General features: G+C 64.4%; 3 protein-coding genes across 4 annotated transcripts in view; 2 read left to right on the top strand and 1 right to left on the bottom strand.

Annotated features, from left to right (window-relative positions):
- The window catches only part of SIK3 (SIK family kinase 3), an 87,569-nt gene extending 73,190 nt beyond the window's left edge, over window positions 1-14,379 (top strand). The window contains exons 15-25 of one of the 2 annotated variants that reach the window (XM_063138847.1): window positions 1,777-1,914; window positions 5,400-5,550; window positions 6,063-6,188; window positions 6,671-6,756; window positions 7,906-8,018; window positions 8,250-8,604; window positions 8,994-9,952; window positions 12,718-12,881; window positions 13,055-13,187; window positions 13,504-13,677; window positions 13,895-14,379. In XM_063138847.1, coding sequence (XP_062994917.1) covers window positions 1,777-1,914; window positions 5,400-5,550; window positions 6,063-6,188; window positions 6,671-6,756; window positions 7,906-8,018; window positions 8,250-8,604; window positions 8,994-9,952; window positions 12,718-12,881; window positions 13,055-13,187; window positions 13,504-13,661 — 2,383 coding nt within the window. In that variant the 3' untranslated portion in view covers window positions 13,662-13,677; window positions 13,895-14,379. The remainder of the gene's footprint in view (window positions 1-1,776; window positions 1,915-5,399; window positions 5,551-6,062; window positions 6,189-6,670; window positions 6,757-7,905; window positions 8,019-8,249; window positions 8,605-8,993; window positions 9,953-12,717; window positions 12,882-13,054; window positions 13,188-13,503; window positions 13,678-13,894) is intronic. The other variant, XM_063138848.1, reaches the window with a different exon arrangement.
- Window positions 14,380-18,658: 4,279 nt separating this feature from the next.
- Window positions 18,659-21,595, top strand: APOA1 (apolipoprotein A1). The gene is made up of 4 exons (XM_063138970.1): window positions 18,659-18,761; window positions 19,330-19,390; window positions 19,627-19,783; window positions 20,612-21,595. Exons 2-4 carry the CDS (start codon window positions 19,348-19,350, stop codon window positions 21,252-21,254), a joined length of 843 nt encoding a protein of 280 aa, XP_062995040.1. The 5' UTR covers window positions 18,659-18,761; window positions 19,330-19,347; the 3' UTR covers window positions 21,255-21,595.
- A 1,602-nt stretch (window positions 21,596-23,197) lies between these two features.
- LOC134407564 (apolipoprotein C-III-like) lies at window positions 23,198-24,727 on the bottom strand. The gene is made up of 3 exons (XM_063139437.1): window positions 24,670-24,727; window positions 23,763-23,886; window positions 23,198-23,297 (listed from the first exon to the last, which is right to left on the bottom strand). Exons 1-3 carry the CDS (start codon window positions 24,725-24,727, stop codon window positions 23,198-23,200), a joined length of 282 nt encoding a protein of 93 aa, XP_062995507.1.
- Between the last annotated feature and the right edge of the window lie 2,112 nt (window positions 24,728-26,839).

The raw sequence follows: 26,839 nt of genomic DNA, 5'->3' as shown, positions 1-26,839 counted from the left end.
GGGTCAACTGGTGGAGTTGCACCAAAGAGCAAAGCTGCAAAGTGTGAATCTGATGCACCCTTCAGACGAGGCCAGCCTTCGTGGCATTAAATCCCAACGGCTATGGAGCAGCCTTGGGCTGAGCTGAACCATTCGCCTCCCTGGGCGAGACCCCTGGTCCTCCTGGCCCAGGGCCGCCTCCTCTGCCCGGTGGTGGCTCTTCAGGAAGGGGGCACTCTCCTCCCCCGCCTGCTGTCCTGGAGAACTTTGCTTCCGGGGAGCGCCTGAAGCCAGGCCGATGGATGCCCTGCCACTGGGCCCTCTTCCTTGGGGAGGCTGAACGTCTGTCCTGATGGGCAGAGGGGGCTCCCTCACTGCGGGGCATCAGATGGTGTGCAGCTGGATCTCACCCCCCACCCCCAGTGTGATCTCACCTGCCTTCCTGCATGCCGTCTGCTTGGCCTGGGACGTCTCTGCCAAAACGGAAGGGCCGGCGTCGTGGCTCTCGGGGGCGGCACAGATCCTGGCCTCCCAGGAACGCCGCGCGATGGGCTCTGCTTCTTGGAATCCTGGAGGGGTCAGAGGGTGCCCCCTCCCCCGCCCCGGCCAGGGCTCGTACGACGGGCCTGACCTCGCAGTCCAGCTCCTGGTCCTCTCTCCGCCTGGACCGGCAGCGCTGCGGAGGATGGAGGACACAGTTGCTCCCTAGAGATCTTGAAAGGAAACACGCTTAGCAGGCTGTGGATCCAGAGCTCTTCAGGAAATTGCCCAGGCTCTGCCTGAGTGCACGGCGCAGACGCCGTCACGCGCCCCTGCCACTGACTCCTTTCCACCCTGTTAACTCCTCTGCTTTCCTCTTGGTGGGAGGGCAGGTGGCAGGCAGAATCACTGCCATCGCTGCTGTTCCCTGCAGCCGCCTCACACACGGCCTAAAAACACGGTAGCCCTGACTGAGCCACACCTGCCCTTTAGCCAGCCTGAACCCAGGAATCTGTCTTGTGCTTGGCTGTCTGGAAGCCCCCTCAGAGCTGGTCTCCAGCACCCCAGATTGGGGGTGGGGAGCCCCCCCCCCCGAGGCTTCCTAGAGCTCACGCTGGCTGGCTGGCTGGCTTCCAAAAGGATCCTGGTGCCTTTTGGAAGCCGCTGGGCACACGGCCTCCTTCTGCCTAACCCTTCCGTGCCCGAGAGCTGCGTCCAGGTGGTGCTCCTGCCGTAGCTCACCTCCGACCAGGTGTGATGCTGGGGAGGGGCGCGTAGCCCGAGGGCCCCTGCTCTTGTCCTGCGTGTGCATAGAAATGCCCCGTTGACAGCAAACCCTTCCAGCCCTGCATGGGGAGAAGCTGCTGCGAAAGAGGGCCACCTTCTCCCCTCTGGAGACAGGCCGGCTTGTTGCCCTCCGTCTGCGAGACCTGCGTCAGCTGGGCCACCCGACAGGGCAAGGCTTCCTGCTGCAGCCGGCTCTCCTCCCTTGAGGCGTCTCGGTAGCTTGAGGGGCCCGGGGCCAGACTCACGGGAGCCCCCTGCCCTCCTCCTGGCAGCTGCTGCTGCTGCTGCAGCCCTTTGGGTGGGCCTGCTCTAACCGCGCCCCCCCCGCCCCGTGCTTTGCTTGGGTTCTCTCTAGGCGGGTGTTCCTGCTTCTTCCGGCGTTGCGCTGGGCCCACAAGGGCCAGTCTTCCCCCCCCCCCCCCATTAAGACGCTCTTCCCAGGGAGCGGAGCGGCGGGGCTCTCTGGAGCGCTCCTGGCACTGCCTCCCTCCCGCCTCTCCCTCTCACCAAATGTGCTCCTGCTTGTTGCAGATACTTGGCCAATAGGTCCAAAAGGCACACACTGGCAATGACCAACCCCACCGCCGAAATCCCGCCCGACTTGCAGAGGCAGCTAGGACAGCAGCCCTTCCGCTCCCGGGCAGCACACCTGGCACCCGACCAGCACCGGTGAGTACCGGCACCGGGCGCTCGGGCAGCACCAGTGGGCAGAATGCCCACCCACCCACCCACCCACCCCGGTGGAGAGAGGCGTTTGGCCTGGACCCCCACAGCACTCGCAGAACCCGTCCTGCCTGCCTGCCCCCTTGGCAGGAGAGGACTGGGGCGGATTCAGCGGGGGTGGGGCGCTTTGCCAGTCGGTTGGGAAGCAGCAGCAGGACCCCTGAGTCAGGGAGGACGGCTGGCTGTAGCTGGACCCGGGTGTCCGCTTGGCACGCAGCAATACCCTGGGGTAACGGAACGAAGCACAAACCCCCAAACCCTTTTGCCCCGATTTGTCCAGAGGGTGAATCGGAGGCGGAAGTGAATGGAGAGCGTCTGCGGCAGAGATCAGGGGTGGGTGGCTGGGAGGGTTTTTGCCCCCCCCCCGGCGTTCTTTTACTTGACTCGTTTCTCTTCCGTGTGATAGGAATAGCGGTCAGGCACTTGGTGGCAGGATTGTTCCCTGTGGCGTTGGCATCCTTTCAGTGGCCCAAGGGAGCCAGCGGCAGGCTTTGTGGAACGCTCTGACGTTCCGTGATGATGGAGCGACAGGACGTTGCTGCGTGATCACGGCCCTTAGAGGAGGAGGACCTCTGGACCTCCGTTGTGTCAGCAGCTCTGTCACGGGAGCCGCACCAGGAATGTGTGTGTTTGCCTGCAAAGTTCCCTTGCTAGCATTCCTGGGGGGGGGGGGAGGGAGCGGGCGCTCTGGCGACCTTTGCCTCTTGCAGAAATCGCCGGAGACCCAGAGCGGCCTGAGAGCTGCTGCTGCTGCCGCCACCACGTTTCGCCAGAGACGCTTGAAGCCCCTCTGCTGCCAGCCCCAGTGGGGCGTCGCTTCTCCCCCTTCCCCGCCCCAGTCTTCAGTGGGGGCACCTGCTGGGCCCCCTTCACTGACTCGCCTTGCCGGGGAGGCAGCGCCTGCGTTGTAACTGGCGCCAGGTAGCTGCTGAGCCGTGCGGTGACGTCACCCGCTGGAGCAGCTGAACTCTGAGCCGGCTGAAGCCGTGCGGTTGCCACGCTGGAAGCTGAGCAGCAAGCCGGAGATAAGGGTGCGCTGTCCCTGGGTAACTCCTCGTGAAGACCGGCTGCAGGGCTCGAGCGGGGCCGCGTGGGGCTCGGGAAGAGGGAGGCTTGGGCAGAGGCCGCTCTGAGCCCTGCGCCTCCTCCGCTTCCTGGCTCTTTGTCCAGGCGGACGGGGAGAGGCTTCCAGGGGGCAGGCGTGCTCCTGCCTGCCTGCCTGCCTGCCTGCCTGCCTGCCTGCCTCGGGGTATGGGGGGCTCCTGCGGGCCGCACCGCTGTTGCTGCTGCTGCCTCTGCTGCAGGGCTGTTGCCAGGAGCAGTCCGGAACGGATGCAAGCACTTTCTCTCTGCTCCGTGCAGCCCTCTCTCGGAGCTGGCCCGGGTCTCACCTCCAGCTCACTCTGGGGCCGGAGCGGTTGATACGTGTTTGCGTTGGCACACAGACCAGCGTCTGGAACCACCGCCTCGGCCCCCATCCTGGGCGTCACAATATTCCAGGAACAGGGTTGCTTCACTGGAAGCCGAAAGACAACCAAAGGGAGGCAAGATTACACAGGTGCCTGTTTGTTGCCCCAGAGTTTAGGAGAATCCCACCTCCCTCAGGGGCTCCCTAAAGTATGTGACATGTTACAGCTTTATACAAGAGACACAGCCCCCCAAATGCCATACGGACGGATCAGCTGCGTATCTCAGGCGTGGCTCCTGCCCCACACCACCCGGGCCCCTGCCTTGCGGCCAGTGCTGAGCGGCAGGGCAGCTGCTGCTCTTGGAAACAGCTTCTGTGCCGGCAGGCGGCCCCACGTTGCGTTCTGTGGCCTCAGTCGGCAGCTGGGATGGGAGGCAGCCGGGCGTGCTTGGAGAGGGGGCCAAAGTGGTTCAGAGCAGGAGAAGAACTCAACTGAGTCGGTCCAGCGTGGGCCGGCCACTTGCCCAGCCGGAGACCCGCAAGCAGGGCCCGTGGAGGCTGGGGCTGGCCCGGGGCCGCTCCTTCCCTAAGACAAGAAGCCCTTGGCATGCCTGCTGTCACTCAGGGGCACTCTGCTTTACGCGGTATACTCTGCACACGCTCAGGGGCATCCGGTCAGTTTACCCTCCGGTGAGCCCTTGCTGAGATTGAGGCCGGAGACCGCCTAGCAGGCCTTGACAGCGCAGGGGTGGCCTCTGGCACAAACCCGCCGTCCTCTTCCAAGTTCCTCCCGCGCATGGTGGCCATGGAGACAGCAGCTAGACCCTGGCCCAGAGGTGCCGAGCAGGGAGGGGAGGCCCCTGGCCAGGCCAGCCTCTCCGCTCCCTCCACCGAGGGCTGGGGCGGGGGCGGGCTCTGTTCTGGGGCCTGCGCCTTGCACCGCCCTCCCACGCCCGGGGGTTCCCTGCTGCCCCTCCGCACGGGAAAGAGCGCTGAGGGGGGGGAGCTGCTCAGCAAGCTGGTAGAAAGGGGGTGGGGGCGGGGGTTCCGGAGGTGGCTCTGAGGGAGCTCTGGCCCCTCCCCTCCCCACCCCACCTCGGGTCGTCCCAGGCTTCCCTCTCGCCTGGAGCCTGTGATCCTCTGAACCGGCGCGGCTTCCGGCGCCAGCAGCCGTGCCGCCCTCCTTGGCCTGGACGGGGCTCCCCAGCTCTTGCCACTCAGCCGTGCTCCGATTCAGCCGCTTGCAGATGGACTCCAGAGGTGATCCGGGAGTTAGCTGCACCCCCACAGCCATTGTCCTTGTGGGGCTTAATCCGTGGCCAGAGACAGGAGGGCTCGTAGCCCCACCCTTGCAGCCTGGCCTGAACGGCGGAGGCTTCTGAGGACGGCAGGGCGGGAGGCGACCCGGGGGCCAGGAACTTGGGATCCTCTTCAGCTCTTTGCCTACCTGGACTCGAAGTCTTTTTCCTGCCTCAGCGCCGTGAATTCCAGGGTTGGAGAATGCCAGGCCCCCAGAGGTCGTTGGGCTGCAGCCCCCATCATCCCCGACCATTGCCTGTGCTGGCTGGGGCTGATGGGAATGGCGGTCCAATGCTTCTGGCAGGCCACACCTTCCCGACCCCCACGGGGCTCTCCGGAGAGGGGGCAGCCGTGGCGAGCCAGCTGCCCTGTCTCTTCCGGACCGGCTTCGTGCGTTTGCCCGAGTTGTGGCCGGGGCCCTGGAGGTCCGTGCCCGGGACCAGGGACTGGAGAGGCGGAGAAGCTGCTGGTCTTCTGGGTGACTCGAGGACAGCTGGGTGCTGAAGCACGGCTGCTCGTTTTGCTTCCGGGGGGGAGAGGGGGCAGGAATAATGTCTATTTTGCACATAAAGGAAGTTAGCAAGTTCATCTGCCCAAGCTGGGCCTCTGGGAAGGGATTTTACTCGGGGGAGGTGGGCGGGGGGCCGGATCCGTCTGGTGGGGGCCTGCCTTTGGTTGGTTGTGTTGGTGCTTCTGACCGACTCCTGTGTGTGCGTGTGTGCAGCTACGTCTACAAGGACTCCAACACTCTGCACCTGCCCACGGAGCGCTTCTCACCCGTGCGCCGCTTCTCGGACGGGGCTGCCAGCATCCAGGCGTTCAAGGCCCAGCTGGAGCGGATGGGCAACCACAGCAGCATCAAGCAGCTGCAGCAGGTACCAAGCAGCGAGGGGGGGGGGAGGGGGGAGCGGGAGCCGAGGGGGGCCCTGCGCACCAGTCGCTGGGGGGCGTGGGCAGGAGGAGGGGGCCCTGCTGGGGGGCCCTGGCTCGTTCATAGCGTTTCACGAGGGGGCCAGGCGCTGCGGTGCCGCGTTTGCAGCTCCCTTGCCGCTCCTTTGGTTTTTCTCCCTGCCCAAACATCCCTTGAGGAGGGAGAGGCAGGATGCTGCCCGAGGCCTTTGGACGGGCAGCCTCAAGAGCCCTCCGTGGGCAGCGGCTCCTGGGGCACGGGCTTCCTGCAGGAAGGCTTTGCCCGTCTTTCCACAGCGCCTGAAGCAGCAAGTTGAACATCCCGGGGCACTGTACCATGGGGGGGGGGGCGTTCGCCTCCAGACTGCAGGCAGCCACGCAGGACGGCTTGTCCCAGAGCCTGCCTGCCTGCCTGCCAGCCAGCCAGCCAGCCTCCCCCTCTGGCAGCAGCAGAAGCTTACTGGGTGGGTTGTTTCAGGAGTGCGAGCAGCTCCAGAAGATGTACGGGGGGCACATGGACGAGAGGACCCTGGAGAAGACCCAGCAGCAGCACTTCTTGTACCAGCAGGAGCAGCACCACCAGATCCTTCAGCAGCAGATTCAGGTAGCGGCACGTCCAAGGGGCTCCAGGCAGGCCCGGGCCGCCCGGGGTTCTCTGGCCAGCACCTTCCTGGCAGGCCGTCAGCACCTGCGCTGCTTCCAGAAGGCCCCGGGGGCAGCCCAGGCGCGTCCAGGGGGGCCGGGAAGCACCCCTGCCGGAGACCCCGGAGAGCCTTTGCTGCCCAGTGGGACGAGGCCGAAGAGGCACGGAGTGAGATGCGCCCGTGCGCTGGCTGGGTGCAAGGGCACGCCCCGTTTGGCCCCCACTGCCGCTGCCCATCCCGCCAGCCATCCCCCCTCTCCCAAATGCAGCTGCTCCAGGTGGCGTTCTTGTAGGAACGCCAGGGAAGACGGTGTCTCAGGCCCGGGGCGCTGCTCAGCAGGGCCCCTGTGGGACGGATGCTCCCCGTTCCGCACAGTGCTCTGGCGGCGGCTGTGCACCAACGCTCCCTTTTGCTTCCTCCCTCCCTGCCGTGCCTCGCGCAGGATCGTGTGCGCCCTCCTCAGCCCTCCTCGCCCCTGCAAGCTCCGGGTGAAAACCAGCCCGCTCTGCTCACACACCAGCTCCAGCGGTAAGTGTGCGCCCGGCCCCGGCCCCGTTTCCTGGCAGGAGCAGAGGAGGCCTGGCCTGTCAGGGCAAAGGGCTCGCTCAGTCGTTGCCACTGTGCACATGCCCAGATACCCAGGGGTGGGGAGGAGAGGCCGGGCGACGGCTCCTGTGCGGCCGGAGCGCTGGGCTCGCTCCTCCCTGTCCCAGAAAGGCTGTGCAGGCGTCTGCCCGGGGTGCCTTTCCCAGAGGCCAGGGCCTTGAGCTAGAAGGGCGCCGGCTGAGCCTAGCGGCCAAACGGCAGCGCCCTGCTCTGCCCACAGCACAGGAATGCCTGGAAGAGGCCTGGCAGAAAGCCCTGAGGTCTACGCTGACGTAAACGTTGCCACTACGAGAAGGGAGATGAAAAGAAGGGGGAAAGGGTCCCATTTATTGAGCACACGAGTGAGCTTTGATATTGATTATAAATAACTATATATCGCTTTCACCGTCGATGTAGTTATGAGGGGGATATAAGGAGTTTCAGAGCACAGGCAATGAGAATTTTTACTCCTTCGTGGCTTAATCTAGAATGCATGCAAAACGTACACGTGTTTTTTCAGGTTTGGGATTCTGCTGAGCACGTCCCGCTCCCAGCTCTTACAGGCCGTGATGGGGAACCGTTGATAGGACCGGACCGGGAGGGGGGGGCGGGGGGCGCTGCTCTTGATGCCAGCCAGCCAGCCCCTGCTGCTGCTGCTGCTGCTCCCATGGGGAGGCTCCTCTGCTCCTCCTTCAGCTGTGTCTGTTGGGGGGGGGCGAGGGGAGGCAGCAGCAGCAGCTGGGCCAAGCCGGTGGCCTCCGTTTCTCGGTGCACGTTTAGCCTGGACTGGTCCCTCCCCCTCCTGGTTGCTTGCAGCACCGGCTGACATATTGCTCTAGAACCAAGGTGCCGCTGTGGGGTCAACCCTTGCCAGCCTGCCCGCCCCCCCAAGGAACGCCCCAGCAAAGCCAGCCGTTCTCTATTCCCCATTAAAGCCGTGCTGGGGACTCGCTCCCAAGACGACGTTTTCAAAAGCCTGCCTGCTGTGTGTGTGTGTGTGTGTGTGTGTGTGTGTGTAATCCGCCCAGAGAGCTTCGACTATGAGGTGGTATATAAATGCCATAAATAACAATAACAATGAATAAATCATAGGTTGCGGATCCAGCCCTCCAGCCCACCCCCAACCCATCCCAGCAACCATCTCTTCAGGCCGACGGACAGCAGCCCCCCTCCTGTCAGCAGCAGCGTGATGCTCCAGAGCCACGGTAAGTGCCAGCCGCGAGGCCGGGGGCTCCCTGGAAACTCTGCCCCCTTCCCTCTTGGAACACAGCTGCCCAGGCGCCACCGTGGTTTCCCACGAGGGCCGTCCCCTTGAAGCGAACGCCTCTCGTGCTCCCCCAGAGGAACGTGCGTGGGTGGGGGCCGCCCAGCAGCTGTGAAAGCCCCCAGCGCCCACGCAGGCCAGGCTGCGCAGTGCAAAGGTTTCCTCGTTGCAGGTGGCCCTTCGCAGCCGCAGTTCCAAGGGATGCCGCTGCCGCCACCGCCGCCGCCACCGCCGCCTCCTCACGGCGCCATCTTCCCCCAGCCCGGCCACTGCTCACCTCCCCCCAGCCTGGCCCTCTCCTGCCTGGGCATGCAGCAGCCCGTGCCGGGGCAGCCGGTCAGCGTCCCGATGCAGGAGCCCGGAGATGGGATGGGCGGCAGCCTCCTGCAGGCCGGGCGGGGCATGCCCATCGCCCCCGGAGCCAACCAGCTGCAGATGCACCACCGCGCCAGTCTGATGGCCTCCCTGACCTACGGGCACAGGCCCCTCTCCAAGCAGCTCAGCGCCGACAGTGCAGAGGCACACAGGTACGGCTGCGTGGGGTGGGGGTGGGGGTGGGGGCGGGGGCGGGGCCTCCCGGTTGGCCTGGCCTGGCCTGCCCTGCCGGTCACACTCTGAAACCCGCCACGCCTTGTGCGCGATGCCCAACAGGTGACCCCGGGGCCCTCTGCGCTTCTCTCCCAAACAAAGCCTGGAGCCAGGACGGCCTCCTGGTCGTTCGCCCGGCGCCTTGTCTGCTTGCAGCTGTCGTCTGCCCTTGCAGTGGGGAGAGGAGAGCCTTCGGCATGGCTCTTCCTGGGGCCGCCGCTGGGGAGGAGCCCACGTGACGCAGCGGGGCAGCCGGGCCCCTGCCTTGCTTGGCCCATCTTGCTCCATGCCTCTAAACCGCCCCCCCTCCCTCCCTCCCTCCCCCCAGGTATCCGTCCGCTGGCTACGACCAGGTGCACTTGCACCCCCACCTGTTCCCTGAGCAGGCCCGGGTCCCTCCCAGCAGCTACAGCCCAGCCGTGGCGGTGGGCTTCCCTCCGGCGCAGGCCCTGAAAGTCCCGCCGCTGGAGCCGTTCCCCGCCTTCCCCCAGAGCCCTCCGCCGCCGCCGCACCAGCAGCAGCACCAGCAGCAGCAGCAGCAGCAGCAGCACTACGCCACGTCGGCCCTCCAGCAGGCGCTGCTGTCCCCCACCCCGCCAGACTACAGCCGGCCCCAGCCAGTGCCGCACGTCCTGCAGGGCCTGCTGTCGCCCCGGCACTCGCTCACGGGCCACGCGGAGCTGCGGCTGCCGCAGGCGGAGGTCCTGCAGCTGATCAAGCGGCGGCAGCAGCAGCAGCAGCAACAGCAGCAGCAGCAGCAGCAGGAGCTTCAGGAGCTGATCCGGCACATGAGCCAAGGGGAGACGGGACACGTGGCCACCAGCGTGGCCCAGAAACTGTCGGAGCGCCAGGCGCTGTCTTTGCCTTACCAAAACACGGACACGTCGTACCACCCCCACCCCCACGCCCACGCCCACCCCCCTCCGCCGCCTCCCTGCCATCTCTCCCACTCCAGCCCCCAGCACCTCTTGAAAGTGAGGGCGCACGAATGTATCCAGCAGGCCCCGGCCCCCGCGCCGGCCCACGGGTACGCCCACCCGCCCACCTTGGTCCATTCGGAGAGCATGGAGGAGGAAGCGGACTGTGTGTGTGAGGCCGGCAGGGGCTGCAGCTTTCCAGGCAGCAAGGCCCAAGGCGGCCACGAGGCACGGCTGCTCTTGAGCCCCGGTGGGCCGGCGGAGCCCGACCCGGCGTTTGGGACTGCCAAGCGCGAGCAGCTGCTGGGGGCGCACCAGTACAGGCCCCAGCCGGCCGCCACCTTCGGTCGCAGTGACCTGCCCTGCAGAGGTAAGGCAGGCCCCACCTGGAGGCGCAAAGCTGGACGCCCAGGGCTGAGCCGGGTCCGGGGGGGGGGGGGGGCTGAGGAAGCTGCCTACCTGTGTGGTTCTGCTGGGGAGGGGGAGGGGACGTTCCTGATGCTCCAGTGGAGGGCAGGGCTGGTGGGGGCAGGCGGCTTCACTGGCGTAGGCAGGCGGCTGCTGCAGACGTGGTGGTGCCTTGAAGCTGGGGTGGGACACATTCAAGAAGGAGGAGAGGCCTGGCGGAAGCTGTCTGGGGCAGCATGGATCCTTCACGTTCAGGGGCAGCAAGAGCAAGAAGAAAGCCCCCCCTTCCCCCCCACCCCCTTCTTGCCCTGCTTGTGGGCCCCTCGGAGGCGTCTGTCTGGCTGAGCTCGAAGGGCCTTTGTCTCCTCCATCGGGTTCTTCTGGTCCTCCAGCGCGCTCCCAGGGCCAGAGGAAGGGCAGCTCCGAGGGCTGGCCCTAGGAGGCCCGGGCGGAGGGCCTCCAGGCCCAACTGAGCTCAGGAGCTGCCCAGGCTTTTGGAGGCTGCCACAATTCTCCCCCGGTCCTCGTTTCTCCCCTCTGTAAAACGGGGAAGACAAGAGTGGCCCATCTCAGGGAGAAGTCGTGAGGACGGCCGAGGTCGAGGCTGCGGAGCGAGTTGCTCCACGAGCCTTGACCAGGCAGCCAAAGGCGGTGGGCCTGCCGAGCCCGAGCCCACGCCTGTGGGTGTGGCACCGACGCGGGAGCCGGGCTGGAGGCGGGCCGCACCGGCTGCGCTCGCTGGAGCCAGGAACTCCTGGCCCCGACCCCGGCGACGCCCTCTGCTCCGCTCGCCCTCCTGCCTGGCCCTGCTCGGTCCGAACTCCCTGGGCTGCTTCCCCTGCGGCGCTCTCGTTCTGCCCCGAAGGCTCGAGCTCTGCATGAGGAGAGCCTCCCGAGAAGGACCCTGCCCGGAACAAGCCAGAGGCTTCCCTGGTTCAGCCTGCCCTGCTCTCCGGCGCCCCCTTGGTGCGGGTGGAGGGAGGTGGCAGGACGCCCAAGGATGCAGCCGGCCTTGGGGAAGGTGGCGGCGGTGGATCCCATCCACTCGGAGGGGGAGGAGCCCCGGGTCGGCGTGATGAAGCCCCCCCGGCTGTGCACGCAGAAGGTCGACCCTCGGCAGGGCTGGGGAAATCCACGCCTGAAACCATGGAGAGCCCCGGCTGCTGCCAGCCAGTGTCGACAAGACTGGGCTGGATGGACCAAGGCAGCTCTCGCGGGGCAGCTGTCTCTGTGCCGGTGGAGCCTCTCTGGCTATCTTGGCCCTGCCCCTGCCTGCCCAAAGAAGCCTGTTAAACTCGTAACTGACTGACCTTGTAACTAGAGGGAGGGAGGCTGGCTGGCTGGCTGGCTGGCTGGCTGTTCATCCCCTGTAGGGTTGTGCAAACTTTCAGCCCAGTAAGACAGGTGTCTGAGAATGCGGTTGGGGCGCTAAAGCCCAATAACAACAATAATAATAATTTTTAAAAATTGATTGAGGCAGGGAACAACAGTAAGTGTAAAATCCATAAAATACTGATTAAAAACAGAGTATACCTTGTTCAAACATCCTAAAAAGCATCCTGACTGGGTCGTTCTCCCCCCAGCCCCCTCGAAGGACCAGACTGCAGGAGGGGCTGCAGGTTCTCTGCACAGGAGCCCTGTCCCCCCTCCCCCTCCCTCTTGCAGAGGTGCTTCTCAAGCGTCTGCCTATGGATGTGGTCGGAACTGGCATCGCAAAGAGCATTTCCCCTCCCGTTCGTGTTTCCCAAAGGGAATCCCAGCATTTGCCCAAAAGCCCCTCTTGCCTAGGCCGAAGCCAGGGCTGTTCACACCTCAGCCCGTGGAGTCCAAACAGAGCCGAGGAGGAGCCCCGGGGTGGGTGGGGTGGGGTGGGGAGCAAGCCAAGTTGCAGAGGGGGGGGAAAGACGTCCTCCCATGGCCTGCTGCGTGGCCCCTGGCGTGCCTGGGAACAGCCACGCTGCTGCCTTTATGGCTGTTCCCTCCGAGGCCATAAAGGCTGCGTGGTCCTGATAGACAGGCAGCCTTTACTCCCAGACGCAGCACTTTCGGCGGTGGCTGACCTTTGGCTGGCCGCTCTGCAACGCCCCTTCGTTCCACGGCTGGAAAGGGACTGCAGGCCTCTGGGAGGAGGAGGAGGAGGAGGAGGAGGAGACCCTGGCAGGATGCTGGAGCCGCTGAGGTCTCCTGCCCGGGGGCCATGGCAGGCAACAGCGGCTTGTGGTCTTTGTGCACGAGAGCACAGATGACACCCTGGTTGGCACAAAGTGCCCGGGGGCGGGGGGGAGGGAGGGAGGGGGGTTGCCCCCCGGGTTTTCCTGGCCTGCTAGGAGCTGTGAGACCCCTGCGTCCCAGCCCTGGGCCTTGCCCTCCCCTCCCCGGCCTCTGATCCTTTTTCTGCGGTGTGTCTCAAGACTGCCTCATGTATTCCTCGAAAGGCGGGGGCGCCACAGGTGATCCGTAACAAGTGAGTGGGGACGCAGCCCCCGAAAGCTCCAGGCGCTTGGCCCTCCATTCCCCCCCCCCCCGTGCACTAGCTAGGGGCACCCAAAGGGCATCTTTTCCCCATCACATGCTCCACAGGGGTGTCTGACTGTTCTGGGCCGCGGGTGAGAGACCCGAGTGCCTGGCCTTCCCCGCCTCCTCTCTCGCGCCAGGAGGGGAGGGCACCCGGGGCGCCTGTGCGGAGGGGCTGACGTTCTCTGTCCCTTCTTCCTCCCCTCCCCCAAGATCCCATGGTCACAGGCTGCCTGGAAAGAAACTCCCCAGGACACGTGGAGATGGCAGAGGCGGACAGGCTGGAGGGCTACTCTGCAAGACCGGTTTCTGGCGTGCATCAGAGATCGCGGCCCCTGCAGAGACACCACACCATTCAGAACAGCGACGACGCTTACGTACGTTGGGGCCGGGGGGCCGCACCCAGGTCGCACGTCCCTCCTGGGGTTTGGGAGGCCTCTGGCTGAGCGAGTCGCCCTGCCCGGTTACCTCTGTGGAGGTGGGCTGCCGGGTTTCCCTAGCGGCCTTTCGAGCTCTGCCTTTCTCTCCTCCCCCCCCCCGCGACCCACAGGTGCAGCTTGACACCCTGCCGGGCATGAGCCTCATGGCAGGGAAGGCGCTCAGCTCCGCCCGCATGTCCGACGTGGTGCTCAGCCAGTCGTCCCTCATGGGCAGCCAGCCGCTCCACGCCGGGGAAAGCGAAGGTGACCACCAGGCTCTGGTGCCAACGGGACCGATGGGCCTGGAAGGAGGGGTGGGGCGGCCTCAGGCCCAGGCCCCCCTGTGGGGCTCGGGCGGGGGCCGTGGAAGCCGCTGTGTTGAGCCCTATTCAATGTATGCGGCCGAGTCTTGAAACACCCCCCCCCTTTTGCATGATGGTGGGCTTGGGGCTTTGAGCCGGCAGGTGAGCTGCAAGCCCCAGCAGCTCAGGCTGTGTTGCCCCGGGTGGGGCCTGGCCGGAGCAGGAGGTGGAGCCTGCTTTTGGCCCCCTCCCCAATCCCCGTGTCTTTGGTGTTGCAGACTGTGGGGAGGACTTGGAATGTCAAGAGCACCCAAACCTGGGAGACGGCAGCCAGCTCCTGAACGCCTCTTGCTACCCGTCCACGTGTATTACGGACGTCCTGCTGAGTTACAAGCACCCGGAGGTCCCCTTTGGGATGGAGCAGGCCGGGGTCTAGAGAGCGGGGCGCTACAGTGAGTGCGGGCGGCGTCCAGGCCCAAGGGGCGGCGTTCTGTGGCCGGCCCAGGAGCCCGTGGGCTGGCCGCACTGTGGCGCCCCCTTGCTTTTGGCCTGAGGGTGGGCTGGCTTCGGGGCTGGGATGGCGGGGGGGGGGGCTGCAGCTGGGGCTGTGAGGAGGGGGCAGCGTCTGTGCTGCCATCCATCGCCCTCTCTTCTGCTTCGTCCTGACAGGGGTCTGTACAGCTTTGAAACAAAAAGGTCCATTTCAAACCAACAGTATCTCGCAGCACCGGGCCAAACGGCCGTAGCGTTTCTCCTTGACGGAAACCTGGCAGCGGCGGCGGCGGCAGCGGCGGCAGCTCCTCCTCCTCCTCCTCCTTCTCCTCCTCCTCCTCGGTTCAGCCGTGTGCGTGTTCCTTTCGGATGTTCATTATTGCCATATTTGCCTGTGATGCCAGCAGCCATTCTGGAAGAACCAGAGCGCCCCTCGTACAGGTGCTGCAGGGCTGGACCGAGCACCGTGGCGACCTTGGAGGGCCCCTCCAGCCGGGCGTGGGGGCTCAGGGGCCCAGCCTTGCCTGGGAAGCTGAGGGCACAAGGGGGCCGCGGGAGGCAGAGGCTGCTCACCAGCGAGCAATAAGCGAAGACGTTTGGACCGTGCCTCTTCCGGATGTGCCCGGCGCAGCGGCCACCGGGCCAGGGGACCGGACGGGGGAAGGGGGGCGAGGCAGCCCTTGCGGAGGGGCCGGGCGCAGAGCCGCCCGTGCATCGCTTGCGTGGGGGGGCCCTCGTGGCAGTGGGGGGGGCTCCCTCCCCTCCCCTCCCCCTCCCCCTCCCCTCCTGGCAGTGGTGCAATATTGCTTTTGTGCGTCTCTCTCATTTCTTGGCTTTTCTGTTTTTTAAATGTTGTCATTGTGCTTAAGAATTCTTTCCTTTCTCTTTTTGTACATCTTTTCCATTCAAATCTACATTCTAGGCTTTTTTCTTTCTTTTTAGTTTAACCTTGAGAAAACCTGGTTCTCATTTTTAACTTGCTTCCCTCCAGATCATGTAGGAATTTGTTTTGGTAAATGTTTTATAATTATAATAATTATTATTAATATTATTGTTATTAATAAATTAATTGTTAAGAAAAGACAACATGCCTTTCTCCCCCTGCCCCTGCTTTGCTGCTGCTGCCCCCCCCCCCAGTCTCGGCTCTCCTCTGGTGCGTGAACAGCACAGAGGCGTTTCCTCGCCAACCCCAGGGAAGCTTGTTTTCTGTGACTGATCCAGGGATCGGGGCCCCTCCAGGGTCTGGGCCTTCGGGGAGCACCTCGTGTCATCTTTTCTGCCTTTTGGGACTTTTAAAAAAAGCGATCATGGAGAATTCCTCTTACTGACTCTTTTTGGAAGAATTTTTTAAAGGAAATATATATAAATATAAATATATATATATATATATCAATGCAGCCCTCCTGAATTTGCACAGAAGAAGTGTGAGACCAGCATGGCCAAGGTTCCTTTGCTCCTGCCCGCTCCTCCTCCTCCCGCCCCACCACCATGGCTTCCTTGCCCCTGGCGGCTGGATCCCAAGATGTGCAAGCGGTGGTGGTGGCAGTGGTGGCGGTGGTGAGGACGCCTCCTCCTCCTCCTCCTCCTCCTCCTCCTCCAGGCTGAATGTCGGCATGCAACTCCCTGGCCAGGGAGGGGGTGCTGGGTGTGGAGGGGGAGGAGGGGCCTCCCTCTGGGGGAGGGGGGCCAGGAGACCCCTTCAGCCGGGCTTTGGACTGTGGTTTTGGGCTTTGTTTTTTCCTTCTGTTTACATGATCATCCTGGGAGATCACAGCAACCCCCCCCTCCTGACCCTCCCCCCCAGCGCCATCCAACCAAGCCACGTGGGGACTTGCCTCGCTGCGCTGTTTTGCAGTATCACACTTTTTATTTTTGTGGGGGATTTTTTTTTTAATCATTGCTTTGTATTGTAGTAATCAATACGCGCAGTATATGTTGAATGTATAATATACTTTGCTATTGTTTCTGTTTTTGGGAAATGTCCAAAGTATTTTTTCTCATTTATGTTGGACTAAAACAAGAACCGACACACAAAAACTCCCCAGATATTCAGTAAATTCTTAGTTCAGGGTTTTATTTTTATTTGGGGGGGGGGGTGTCATTTGCAACTAGAAACTTAGTTGGATGTGGGATCATGACAACAAATAAACCCATGATGATGATTGGCTCTCAGCTCTGGTCTGGCTTCTCTCTTGCTGTTTCACCCGGGGGCGGAAGAGCCCCCCCCCCGGCTTCCCTGCTGAGCCGCTGCAGCGGTGCCTTGCTTCTCCCCCCCTCGGTGCCCTTAGCAAGGCGCTGCAGGGATCAACGGGGCTGGTGGAAGGGGGCAGGCCTTGGAGGGGGATTGTCCCTGGACCCCTGGCAAGAGATGGTGGTGGAGCTGTCGGCCGGGACCAGCCGCCGCCTGGTTCTCAGATGGTCTGCTCATTACGCAGCCTTGGCCGGCCCGTGGCTTCTGACGTGTGGGGTCTGGACGGCCAGCGGCCAGCCCACTGGCTTGAGCCCCCACTTCACATCAGGGCTTGGCCTCACGGTCAACCCCTGGCAGCCTCTCCAGGTACAGCTGGGAAAGGCGCCTGCCTGAGACGCTGCAGAGCCAAGGGAACGGCTGGGGCCTCGGCCGCCGCCTCCGTCTGCCCTGGTCACTGCTGGCGATTCAGCGAGGGGGTGGGATTCCAGCAGCGTAGCTCTGCAATGCCTGGGCCGGAGGCCTTTGTGTGTAGCTGGTCCTGAGGCCCTCACCCCAGAAATGAGTGCAATGAGGAAGGGGCCGGAGCTCAGGGACAACAGAGCCCATCCTGGGCATCCAGAAGATCTCTGCCTCAACCCATTCCAGGCCCTGGCGAGCTGCAGCGGGGATGGGCCACTGGTGGCCAGGGCTCAAGCGTGCCACACGGCAGCTTCCAAAGATCTCTTGGGCAGACGATGGAGCTGCAGGCACTGAGCGCCCTCCGTCGGGTTCTCGTCTCCACGCCTCTGGCTGCTGTGACGCCTGCAGGCTCCGCTCAAAAGCAGGCTGGGCTCCCTGGAAGCCCCCCCCGCCCCGTTCCGCCCCCCGTATCTTGAGCTGGCTTGAAAGATCAGGCTCTTCCATGCTGGACGAGGACAACGAAAGGGGGAGGGGAATCCCAATGGTGACGTGCTTTGACTGCTTCACCCACCCAAAAGGCAGAGCCGTTCTCTGGCCAAGACCGGCTTCCTCAGCCGTGCCTGTGACAGGCGGTGGTGCTCGTGCCCAGGGCTGCCGGTACGCCCCGCATCGGATCGCGCCACACAGGGGCCACGCTGAGGGGTTGGTGCAAAATGCAGTTGTCTTGGGGGGGGGCAGCGGCAGAACGTAACACAGATTTCTGAGCCTTCCAGCAGCAAAGATGATCATGTTCAAGTGCGATGGCATCCCAGAAGCCGGAGGACCGGCCTCGCTGGCTCTGGCCTCGCCTGCAGGCAGCACCTGGCTCAGTCCTGGCAGCTCCGTTTGAAAGGGGCTCCATTGCAGGGGATAGGGGTGCCGCTGGGGAAGCCATTCGGCGTGGGCTGGAAGAAGCGGGAGTCCGACGTGGCCTAAGGCAGCTTCCTGTGTAGTCCGGAACGCGGCATCGCTGCCCCACCTGGCCCCGCCGTGGCAAGCAATCCCAGAAGGAGCCAAGGCGGATGCTCAAGTCTGCACGATGCGTTCAGCCAGCAGTTCATGGTCTAGGCTGGTGGTGCGTGTCTGCATTACTTACTGCCCCAGACCTGCCCGCAAGCAGTGGCCGCTGTGGCTGGAGCGTCTCTTCCTGCAGCGCCGTCGCCCTGGGCTTATTAGCCCTGCGATGTCGTGACCAGCCAGGGCTTCTGTTGGGGACTGCCTTGGAAGCCCTTTCTAGGACTGATTGGAGGGGTGCCTCTCAGTTCCCAATCTCGGGCTTCGTTCGCACAAGACGGAAGAGGATGCGGTTGCCCTGTGTTGAGGCTGTACCACCTCAGGCCGGGGGTCTGACCTGATGGAATGCTTCTCCAAACGGAAAGGTTCCCTCCCCGCAGAAGACTGGCATATTGGGAAGTTGACAAGGCAAGAATCCTCCTTCTTGCTATGCATGTTTTGTAGGCTCAACGCAGTCTTGGGAGCCCTCACCTCCACTGGGAAGTGGTACAGTCCTGGCCCAGCTTGGCTGCTCCCCTGCCATTTGTGAGAACAGCTCACCTTCGGGTTCTTCCAGAAGAGTCTTTTTATTGTGCAATTGCCCTGCCTCATTCCTGCAATTTGACCAGGGGGTTGGGGGGGGCAGGGTTCCAGACCCCATCATCTTCCGCTTGTAACCCCCCCCCCGTGTTTTCTTACCACCTGCTCTGCCTTTTTTTTTCCTTACCAGAAGAAACCCCATTAAAGAGGAAAAGATGGGAACACTTCCCAGTGCTTTTGGAGTGGGTAGTGCTAGGGCCCCCTCCCTCCTCCCCCGGGTCTGGAAGCACCCAGAGCTGCTTGCGGAAGGAGGCTGGCCTTGGCACGGGGGCTCAGACGGAGCCTGCTTTGAAGCGCTCGGAAGGCGGGCTGGGGCTGGTGGGGCCAGAGACGGGCCGAGGTCTGCCGGCGTCCCACCACCCCAGCCCCAAGCCAAGCCTGCCCCAGGGGCTTCATGCTGGGAGGCTTTGGGTGGAGGAGAGAGAGTTGTTCTCCGGAAGGTAATGCCGGACTCGCCATCCCTGGAGAGCATCGGGAGCTTTGCCAGCCTCCTGCCCAGCCAGGTGGAGCCCCCCCCCCTGCGCTGCCCCCCCCCCCCGTGCTCATGTGGGGCAGTGGGCTGGCCCGTGCCCGGCCGCCTTGTTTGTTCCGGCCACCCCCACCCCCACCCGTTGCTCCTTGGTCATACTCTCCCCCCCCCCCCCCGCACTCCAGTGATGTGTTTTTGATCCTTGAACTCTAAGCGCCACATAGTCACGGCCCGGGAGTGAATTCCCCGTTTACGGCTTCGGCTTCTCTCCGGCGATAAACAACCCGCTCCTGTATAAATAGCCCCAACTGGGAACGGTGCCTCACACAGAGCAGCAGACGCCCAAGGAGCTGGTAAGAGGCTCGCTTCGAGTGGGCGCCCTCCGGCCCTCGCTCGCGCTCTTCTTTGCACTTCTGCATCCCGAAAGGGCTCCGCTTCGCTGGCTGAGAATCCCTGTGCCCGCCCCGCTGGCACCCCTGACTTCAGCCATGGCCTTGATTAGCTTCCTGCACAGCCGTCGGCTGCTGGATGGACCTGGGAGGCGAAGGCTGCAGCTCTCGTCCACGGCCGTTCTTGCTCACGGACAGGATTGGCGCCCGCCCTGGGATCAGGCCGGGAGCCCGTCTTGCCCTGGCCCTTGCTGACTGGGTGCTTCCCTGGAGCCCACGAGCAGGGCCCTCCGCCCTCCCCTGCCCACCTGCCCGTGCGCTTCCTCACAACTGGGGCTAAGCTCGGAGCTTCCAACTAGCTCTGCCGGCATCTGGCCTCTTCGGCGGCCACATTCACTCTGCCTGCCTTTCTCGTGGTGGTTATTGGCCTGGGTGGCCCTGGGGGAGAAGAGCGCTGTGAATCCCCAGGCCTGGTTTTTCTATTGCTGGGTGTGTTCCCTGGCCTCACGCCTCCCACTTCTCTGATCTCCAGGTTGGAACGAGCTGCAAGATGAGAGCCCTCGCCGTGATCTTCGCCTTGGTGCTCCTCACCGGTGAGTAGTGGTGCTGCCGTGGGGAAGCCAGCAGCAGCAGCTCCCGCCTGGCCCCACCTCATCTCCAAGCGCCTCGGAATGTGGGCCCCCCAGGAGGAGCCTGGGGAAGGGGACGGGCTGGAGACGAGGGCAGCCCAGTCCGTGGGCCAAGGGCCCAGCCGGCAAGACGGCCTGCCCTGCCTGCAGGGGCGCCCTCCGGCCTGCTCTGACCCGGCTTGCCTTGCTCGCTTCTGCAGGAACCCAGGCTCGGCACTTCTGGCAACGCGATGAGCCCCAGAAGACCCACATCGAGCACGTCCGGGACCTACTCGAGACCTACAAACACGCCCTGGCAGTTGGAATCAGTGAAATTGCGACTCAAATCGATGCCTCCAGCATAGGCCGGCAGCTCGAGTGAGTGGCCCATTTGGGAAACCTGTGTGTCTGTGTGTGTGTGTGAGAGAGAGAGAGTGTGTGTGTTGTCAGCCTCTGGTTTGGGGCGGCCAGTGCCCCGAGCCCGTTGCTCTCCTCTGGAGAGGATGCTTCTGCCTCAGCGGAGCTTCCGTGTGCTGGGGGGCTGGCCCAGGTGTGGAAGTGGCAATGTGGACTGAGTGTCACGGGAACTGGGGGGGGGGGGTATGTTAAAGCTGCTAAAGACAAACCAGGAGGGGTGGGAGAGAGACCGGGTGGGTGGGTCGGCTTCCAGCCGTTCTAATATCCGGGCCTTTCTCTGGAGGCCAGAGCTCAGGAGGTCTCGGCTAAGCCCCTCTGGCTGTGTTTGGCCCGGCTGGCGCACTGCTCAGTGTGTTGGCGAATGCCAGCACTGGAAGAGCAGCGCAGTTGTTGGTGTTGGGATCAGGCTGTGGGCTTCTCCCCCAAGAATCCTGCCCAAGTGAAAAAGCGAACAGTCCAGCCCCAATCGCAAGCCGGAATGGTGGCCCCATGTGTGAAAGGTGCTCTTGAAGCCACAGGCCAGCTGGAGCTGGAGCTGGAGCACGTCTCTGTGGCTCCCGCCCTGCGGCTGCCGTCTGGGAAGGGGGTGGGGGGGTCTGGAGCCTCCGCCGTAGAACGCGGGATCGCAACTGGCTGGTGCTGTGGGCGGGCTCTGGAAGCGGGGCTCCCTGCCCCGGGCTAGAGCAAAGGAGCGAGGGGGCCAGGCAGCAACGCCGGCCCCCGCCGGCCCTGCCACCCACCCACCTGTCCGGCCCCTGACTCTCTTCTCTCTTGCCCTTCCGTCTGCAGGCTGAAGGTTGCCGAGCGACTGGAGAGCCTGAAGAGCGCTGCAGCCGAGTTCCGGACGGAGCTGGGCCCCGAGTTGGAAGCCTTATGGACGGAGTTGAGGACCGACTGGGAGGAGCTGAAGAAGGAGCTGTCCAAGGACGTGGAGGAGGTGACGGCCAAGGTCCAGCCCATCTTTGACGACTTTGGCAAGAAGATGCAGCAGGAGGTGGAGGAGTACCGCAAACAGGTGGCGCCCTTGAGCGGGGAGCTGCGAGAGCAGATGCAGCAGGTCCTGAACACCATCCAGCAGAAGCTGAGCCCCGTGGCCGAGGGAGCCCGCGACAGGATCCGCGGCCACGTGGATGAGTTGCGCCAGAAGCTGGCCCCCCACAACGAAGAGCTGTACCGGCTGTCGCTCCAGAAGCTGCAGGAGCTGCGGGAGCAGAGCGCCACGGAACTGGCTGAGTACCAGGTGCAGGCCCAGAAGCACGTCGACACCTTGCGGGAGAAGCTCCCCACCCTGATAGAGAAGTTCCGGGAGGAAGTGGCGCCAGCCGTGGACACGATCAAGGACGCCTTCAAGGCCGTGGTGAGCAGCCTTCAAGCCGCCCTGGAAGACGAGCTGCAGAAGGAGCAGCCGCCGCAGCCGCAGGAAGCCGCCTAGGGGCCTGCCCCCCCCCTCTTGCAGGGCCCCAGGGACCGGCCGCCTGGGCCTGCCCCCCCCCTCGCTCAGGGTGCCCCTGGATCAAGCACTGCTGGCCCATGCGGATATTTATCACTGCCCTTATTTAGGCACCAAACCCTTGGTGGGTTGTAGACGGGGACGGAGAGGACGGGTTCGCAACCCCCCCCTTGAATAGAGTTAGAGGCTGGAAGTCCCCAGAGCGGAGATTCTACGCCCCCCCCCCCGACACACACTCTCACACACACCACCAGTGCCTCTCTCTAATGCTCCTTTTTTTCTGTTCTGTTCTTGTCAAATAAAGAGCAACCCTAAGGCCTGGACTTTCTGTGATGAACTTCCGCTTCCTTGAAGGAGTCTGGGAGCTGGGGGTCGTGGCTTGGGGTGGGGAGGGGGAGTTGGGACAGGGGAGGAGGGGAGAGTCCGGGGGAGAGGGGGGTGCCTTCCATTCAAGCGCCCTGCTCAGCGGGGGGGCGGGGGCGGGGGGCTTCCCAACTTTTCCAATGCTTGCTGGATGCCTGTGGCCTGGACCGGAGCAGGATACGTGCCCCAGGAGCGGGACGAAGGGAGAGGAAGCTACTTCAGAGCCCAGATGTGTCGCTTTTGCCTCTCCCCCCCCCCCCCCCGCCCCAGTTAGAAGTTAATGATTGCCTCAAATAGGCCAGGCCATGCAACCCACACACATACACACAGTCCGGGGCAAACGTGGCCTGGCAAGGCGCCCATATAGTACCCCTTCTGTTTGGGGGCTGGACGCACCACCCTGTGTCTTGCACTGTGTCCCCCTGCCACCCCTCCCCATGTTCACAGAGGGCCTGGGGATGGAAGAGCTGAGAGGCCTGCCGGGGTCTTCAGGGCTGCTGCTCCAAGGAATCCCCCGCTCCTGAACAGACCTTAAGAACATCAGAAGAGCCCTGAGGCTGGATCAGACCAAGGGTCCATCTCGTCCAGCACTCTGTTCGCATAGTGGCCAACCAGCCGTCGGCCAGGGATGAACAAGCAGGACATGGTGTGAGAGCACCCTCCCGCCCATGCTCCCCAGCCACTGGTGCACACAGGCTGACTGCCTTGAATACTGGAGATAGCACCTTCTGGGACCTGGGCAGAGCCTGAGGGCAGAACCTAGCATAGGTCTTGGGGGGACGGGGACGGGCGACAGAGCTTTGGCTCCCCAGAGTGCGCATGTCAGGAGCCCAGCAGCTCAGAGGTTGCAGACAGTGGGGAGGCTGCCTTGTTCTTCTGAAAAGCAGGAGGCAGGAGTGGCCGGCCATGCTGCCGTTGGGCACGCAGCATCCCCGTGCCTGGGCCCTGGAGTGGTGCAGGGCACGGGCCTTCCTGGCTCCCTTTCGGCTGTGCCCCCGGGCTGCCTGGTGGTGCCTCTGGCGCTGGCGGGGGTGGGGGGCAGGGGTCCCTGCCGCGCGCCTGGTAGGAAGGGCCACTGCTGCCTCTGGAGCTGCACTGGCCCGCCCCCTCCCCCGGGACCAGCCCCCAAGCCCAGCCCAGGGGGCAGCAGGCCTTTCGGGGGGGCTGGGAGGCAGCGGCCTGAGCCTGAGCCTGAGCCTCGCCTCGACGGGGCCAGGCCCCCCTTCCCCTTGGGGCTCGGCCCCTGCGTGAAAGGGCCGCGGTTGGAGGGAGGCGCCCCCCACCCCCGGGCTGGGTCTTGGGGCTTGCGGCCCCGGCCTCTGCACCTCCGGCTCTGCCGCCGGGGCTTCCTGCGGCCCGCTCGGGTTTGCGTCGTCGGTTCACACAGCAAGACAGTCAAACGGGCGAAAGGTTTGCAAGCTTTAATGGGGGCCGCGCGGCGCTGCCCGACGCTTCGGCGGCGCTGCTGCCGCTGCTGCTGCTGCTGCTGCGAGGGGCGCGCCGGGCGCGGAGCTCCCGGCCAGTGGAGACCGGGGGGCGGCCGGGCCCCGCCGCGTCCGCGCTCAGGAGCCGGGGGCCGCCTCCGTCCGCAGCGGGGGGATCTTGTCCTTGACGCTGCGGAGGAATTGCTGCACTTTCTCCAAGCCGGACTCGAGCCACTCCCTGAAGGGACGGGGGGGGGAGGGAGGATCGGAGGAAGAGCGGGGTTTAGGCGGAGGGGGGGGGGCGTCCCTCTCCCCACATCTATGGGCGCCTCCCGGCCAACAAATGGCCCCTGTACCAGGAAGGACGCGAGTTCCCCAGAGGTGCCTCCTCCCGGAGCCCCGGCCGCCCCCCCCCCGTCCCAAAGAGGCTCCTGGGCTGGAAGCAGACCGCTTGACGCCAGAGCCTTCCCGGCCCCGAGGAGGCTGCGCGCCCCCACCCCCGAAGGCCCTGCTGAACGCGCCCCCCGGGGGTCCGCGAGAAGCCTCCCCCCCCCGCACCCCAGGGGCTGCCGGCTCCCTTGCACGCGCGCCGCAGGCTCTTTCGGAGGTGGTCGCCACCAGGGAGGCCCTGCAGGACCGCCCCCCCCCACCTACCCCCTCCCGACCCCGCTCCCCCGTGGGCCCCCGGCCCGCCTCCACCCACCTGGCCTTCTGGCCCGCCTCGGACTGCCGGAGGGCGGCCAGGCGCTCTTGGACGCTCCGCACCGCCTGCTGGGTGAAGCTCCGCACCCGGGCCGCCGGGCTCTCCTCCCGGGGTGCTTCGGCCCCTGCAAAAGAGGAGACGCGGGGCAACCAGGCCCCCCACACGCTCGCTCTGGGGCTGGGCGGAGAATCCCCACTGCCTGGGAAGCTGAGCCCCCTCTCCCCGCTGAAGAAGGCAGGGGAGGCACGGGGGGGGGGGGTCCGCTCTGCGCCTCCAAAGCCCCCCCCCCGGGAAGGAGGCTTTTCTCGCGCCTCCGCCCCCTCCTCATTCCAGGCGTTTCCCTGGGGCTGGGCAGCAGACCCGGTCGCCTGCCCCCGGGACCCTCCCCGTGTGTCCCCAGCCCTTCCTCTGCTGTCGAGGAGGAATAACGCGCCTAGGAGCAGCAGGAACAGAGGGGCGGGATCTGGGACCCCCGCCTGGCCCTCCGGCCTCCCCAGGTGGCCCTGCCCCCCATTTGGGGATGTCTTGGCTTTGGTGAGGCTTTGCCCCCATTCTAAAAGGCTGGGAAGACTCTCCTGACTTGAGTGTTCCTTTTGCAATTTTTTTCTAGTTTTGCTAGGTTTCAACCCTTCCATTTTTTTCTACTTTTGTCCCACCTCCTCTGCCTCTGGCCACGCCCACCAGTGGGATGCGGCGGGGGGGATCCCCGCCCAGAAGCAGCCCCAGAAGGGAGCCCCAGACCTGCTTGGGGGGCTGCTTCTCACCCCACCAGCCGTGCCCAAGGGGCAGCCCTCCGGCACGCCCTTGAGCAGAGCCGGCCGCAAGCACTCCGCCCAGCCCTCCGCCCTGCCCCCTGGGGTCTGGCCACCTGCCCCTCTGCGCCCATTCCAGCCCCGAGGGTTCTCACGTGCAAAGTTGGAGAGCAGAGCCAGGAGGGCCAGAGGCAGCAGGAGGGGGGCTCTCATGGTGTCTCTTGGCTGGACCGGTGCTGGGAAGGAAAGGCAGGTCGTTGGCCGCTGAAGAGGCCACCCGGAGGAAGCCCAGCCCTGTCCAGGGGGCTTGTGGGGGTGCAAGCAGAGCGGGGCGTCCTCGTGCCAGGGCCTGCGCGTGCAGGTGCCGGGAACCAGCTGCGTTGCCCAGGAGGAGATGGCCGTCTGGCACTCCAGCGTCAAAACTGCTCTGACAATGCCCCCCCCCCAAGTCTCAGTTCCCTACAAGGACATGAGCTCCCCCCTGCCCCATCCCCCCCCCGCTCTTTCTCCGCTCCAGCTGGGAGTCTCAGCAAGCAGGGGGAAGTTGCCACGTCCTGCATTTGCGTGGTTCAGGCAAGCCAGGCAAGTGGTGGGTGGGTTGGGGGCGTGGATGGGCAGAGAGCTCATGGCCCCAGGCTGACTTGCCGGTGCACTGCTGTGCCATTCGCTTGTGGCTTGGGAGGCCCAGAGGTCCTTGGGACAAGGGCCTCGCTCCAAGGCAAGCGCTGTTCCCCCTTGGAGAGGGTCCATCCCACATCTGGAGCTGCTGCCCATGGAGCCCTTGGCTGGCCGGCGGCTGGAGCACAGTCCCTGGTCCAGGCCCCGGCTTCCCAAGGTGGTCAGGCTCAGAGAGGGGCCTCTGCCTGCCCGCCTGAGACCCAGGAAACTTCTGCCTGTCAGACTGGGCAGGCGGGCCGTGGCTGAGGATGGACAGCAGCATCTGGGGGCCGCATCGTTGTTCCTGCATGTGACTCAGTTCAAAACCAGGCCTGCCCCTTGCTCGGAAACCCATGCCCACTCCCCAGCTGCAAAGGTGCCAGGTCTGAAGCTTGGGTGGGAATCGGGTGCTCTGCCTCTCTCTTCCCAGGTGAGATGTGGCTGGTTGTGAGGAGGGGGAAAGCCCCCGGCAGTTCTGATGGAGCCCTGGCTGCACTTTGGGCAAAACCAGGGTCCTTAACTGAAGGGCAGATGGCTTTATCCGGCCCACGGCATCCCCCCACCCTCCACCCTGCCACCAGCATTGGGACGTCATGCCCAAAGCAGCCAGGAAGAGGAGAGGAGCTCCAAGCAGCTTTGGGGGGGGGGGGAGCGGGCTGGCTGTGCCCCATGGGGGCAAACATGGGCAGGCCCCTCCCCAAGGCTTTGGCTCCTGCCCCCTCCCCTTTGCTTTAGCAACTGCCCCCCCCTCTCACCTGCTCTCTCTGCTGCCCAGGAGTTGCTGTTGTCTGGAACCCTCCTGGGCAGCTTCTCATTTATATCCCCCTCCCTCCCCCTCCCCCTGACTGTTGGGGCTATTTGTCCAAAGTTCGACCAGAGAACCTGGTGGGAGCAGTTGGCGGGGTGCAGGGTGGGGGAGCATCCGTTGCTCCCAGCTCCCATCCTGCCGCTGTATTTGCTCAATGGAGGCTTGTGCTGGAGGTTGAGAAATGCCCACCCCCCCACCCAACCCCAGGCAGGGCCAAGATGACTGCTTTGCTGGTGCAGGCAGCCCACCGCTCTCCATCCAGCCCCGGCAGCCTTTTCCTTGCCTGGCAACTCCTCTTCCTAGGGAGCCCTGGGCTAAAGCACATGCACAGCGCCCCGTCCCCTCGCTCAAGACGGCCCAGCCCGGGAGGAGGCCGACTGCTTCGCTAGCCAAAGGAGGCCACGCAGTGACCGCGAGATACAGGCTGCTCTGCTTGAGCCGGGAAGAGATGTTCTGCCCAGGCTGGATTCTGCACTGGGCCCTTGCACTTTGAATGCTTCCTGATTATCCCGCTTGAGGAAGATTTCTGTGCCACTCAGAAGCTTGCATGCTGCACTGTCACCATTAGCTGGCCCTAATCCCTGCCCCCAGTAACACACTTCCCCCCCCCCTCACCACATATCCCATTCAACACAGCTGACGGAGACACAATCCCCTGGCTTGGCACACGCCTCCAACTGGCCTAAGAGTCCTTGGTCCTTTGCTCCCCTTCTACTGAGAAGAGAAATAATAATAGAGATCAGGCATGTGTGTGTGTGTGTCCATGTCCCAGAAAGCCCAATGGCTGATAATCTCTTGGTTTCCTGGCTTGGAGGCAGTTTCTCCCCTACTCTCAATGAACTCCGCTAAGACTTAATCAC

Source organism: Elgaria multicarinata, chromosome 12 (genome assembly GCF_023053635.1).
Source record: "Elgaria multicarinata webbii isolate HBS135686 ecotype San Diego chromosome 12, rElgMul1.1.pri, whole genome shotgun sequence".
NCBI classification, from domain to species: Eukaryota; Metazoa; Chordata; class Lepidosauria; order Squamata; family Anguidae; genus Elgaria; species Elgaria multicarinata.
Note: the sequence above shows the minus strand (reverse complement) of the source record. Positions and strands in the feature narration are given on the sequence as shown.

Bases quoted from the DNA above. Each gene is read 5' to 3' on its own strand.
- APOA1 (XM_063138970.1), top strand. From the start codon at position 19,348: ATGAGAGCCCTCGCCGTGATCTTCGCCTTGGTGCTCCTCACCG. The intron at 19,391-19,626 runs GTGAGTAGTGGT...TCGCTTCTGCAG, and splicing joins CGCCTTGGTGCTCCTCACCG to GAACCCAGGCTCGGCACTTC. The intron at 19,784-20,611 runs GTGAGTGGCCCA...TTCCGTCTGCAG, and splicing joins AGCATAGGCCGGCAGCTCGA to GCTGAAGGTTGCCGAGCGAC.
- LOC134407564 (XM_063139437.1), bottom strand. From the start codon at position 24,727: ATGAGAGCCCCCCTCCTGCTGCCTCTGGCCCTCCTGGCTCTGCTCTCC. The intron at 23,887-24,669 runs GTGAGAACCCTC...CCTCTTTTGCAG, and splicing joins TCTGCTCTCCAACTTTGCAC to GGGCCGAAGCACCCCGGGAG. The intron at 23,298-23,762 runs GTGGGTGGAGGC...CCGTCCCTTCAG, and splicing joins GAGGCGGGCCAGAAGGCCAG to GGAGTGGCTCGAGTCCGGCT.